Consider the following 1626-nt stretch of genomic DNA (forward strand, 5'->3'; position numbering starts at 1 on the left):
TCTTCAGTGCCCGGATCGGCTCTGTCGCCGAGGACCAAATCGGCCACTCGCTTCTTGTCACGATAACATGCCATTGCCATAAAGCGTCGTGAATCTCCTCTATCGTAGCAATACCATCACCATTCACGTCCCAATAGGCGATCGAATCCTCTGCTCTCAGCTCGAGTAGCGATGCAATAGACTCGTCAGCAAGGCTAGCCCCCTTGCTGAAGGCCAGCCTAGCGTCAGGGTTACGTCCCGGCTGTCGAAAGTGTTCGGCCGCTGGACTTGTCTTCAACCAGTGCAAAAGTTCTATTGAGCTCAGCTGATCGTCATTGTTGCGGTCTACTGCTTCGATTATCTCCCTGGCTTTCTGACCAGCAACTTTACCACCATCGAGCTTCTGGTCCGTCCACCTTCCCCCTATACCGAGCGTTACTGTGGGAGCCCAACGATCCCACAGGCAATCGCCAAACTCAGTTGACAGAGATAGCCGTGGTAGGAGGTTTCGTATGTAACGAGCCGACATCGGTATCGGTATATTGAACGTGACACTTGTCGTGCATGTGTTGTCGGACACACTGAGTGTCTCATGCATCATCCCTGGCGGAAACAGAATACCTTCTCCTGGCCCGAGGGTGTATTCATAGTCCGGTTCGAATGCCCTGGTCGGATCTCTCCTGATACCACCATCGAACTCGTCGAACATTTGCGCTATGGAATCGACCTTAGGCATGGTCATCAATTTCCACTGTTTAAAACCGTTCAGTTGTACTGACATCACGTTGACACAATAAGCGTCGTTATGCGCTAGCGTGCCGGCTCGAGGTGGCTGCAGCCAAAATTCCATACTGTCGGCTACATGTTGTTCAAGTGCCTGATGCCTTCCTGCCAACCACGGGAGGTTCTCCATAGCAATTCCCAAAGGAAACAGGATACGCTGAACTGACTCTTTCATATCTCTCGTCACACGATCCTTCACATGCCACACATAAGGTGCCGCTGTCGCCTGGTCGCCGATACGCCCGGGTTTGTTTTCAGCCCAGCCGGGTTCCCCCAGGGCGACCCTCTTATCATAGCTCTGGTATTGCTTCGACATCTTCCCCTCAGGCCATCTCCTAGCGAAGTCCCGGCAACTCTCATTCACTAATGCCCAGCCCAGACCGGCTGTCTTGAACACTGCTGGTTGACCCTTCCTGACGAGATCCACGAAGGCCTCGACAGACACCTTGTTGTTAAACACAGGCAGTTCCTTCGCTAGGAAATCTCGCGGTTGCACTTCGTCGAACGGATCAGAAGGCCGATGCCCTCCCCCACCGTTCGCCAGAGTGAATAGAGCTACAGTGAGAAGGAGTAGCATACACAAGCTGCTGAAAAAAGTACTCCCTCACACGTTCAACACAACATGCCAGAAATCACACACTCTACGATGGAGGAAGACAGCATGCCTTCACTATCATATCTTGCATCCATATACCGTCACTATACCTGTCACACGATAAGTCGTAAAAGACCCTGAAAGCATCTCCCCCTCACAATCGAGTGTCTCCTTCTCCACCTGCACACAAGTAAGACCATCAGTTTTGAGATCCCACCAACACGTGGCTGCAGTGCTCAGCGGCGCCCCGTCTTCTGCATGATCACACA

The 1626-nt window shown here is 52.4% G+C and overlaps 1 protein-coding gene across 1 annotated transcript; it reads right to left on the minus strand.

The window, feature by feature from the left end:
* Positions 1-600: 600 nt before the first annotated feature.
* Positions 601-1339, minus strand: Pmar_PMAR017830 (hypothetical protein; the record flags this gene model as incomplete). Its single annotated transcript, XM_002778487.1, has 1 exon — positions 601-1339. A coding segment is annotated over one exon (739 nt), but the record flags the coding sequence as incomplete, so codon positions are not given.
* Between the last annotated feature and the right edge of the window lie 287 nt (positions 1340-1626).

The sequence above is a fragment of the Perkinsus marinus genome (assembly GCF_000006405.1).
Source record: "Perkinsus marinus ATCC 50983 genomic scaffold scf_1104296949148, whole genome shotgun sequence".
In the NCBI taxonomy this organism is placed as follows: domain Eukaryota; phylum Perkinsozoa; order Perkinsida; family Perkinsidae; genus Perkinsus; species Perkinsus marinus.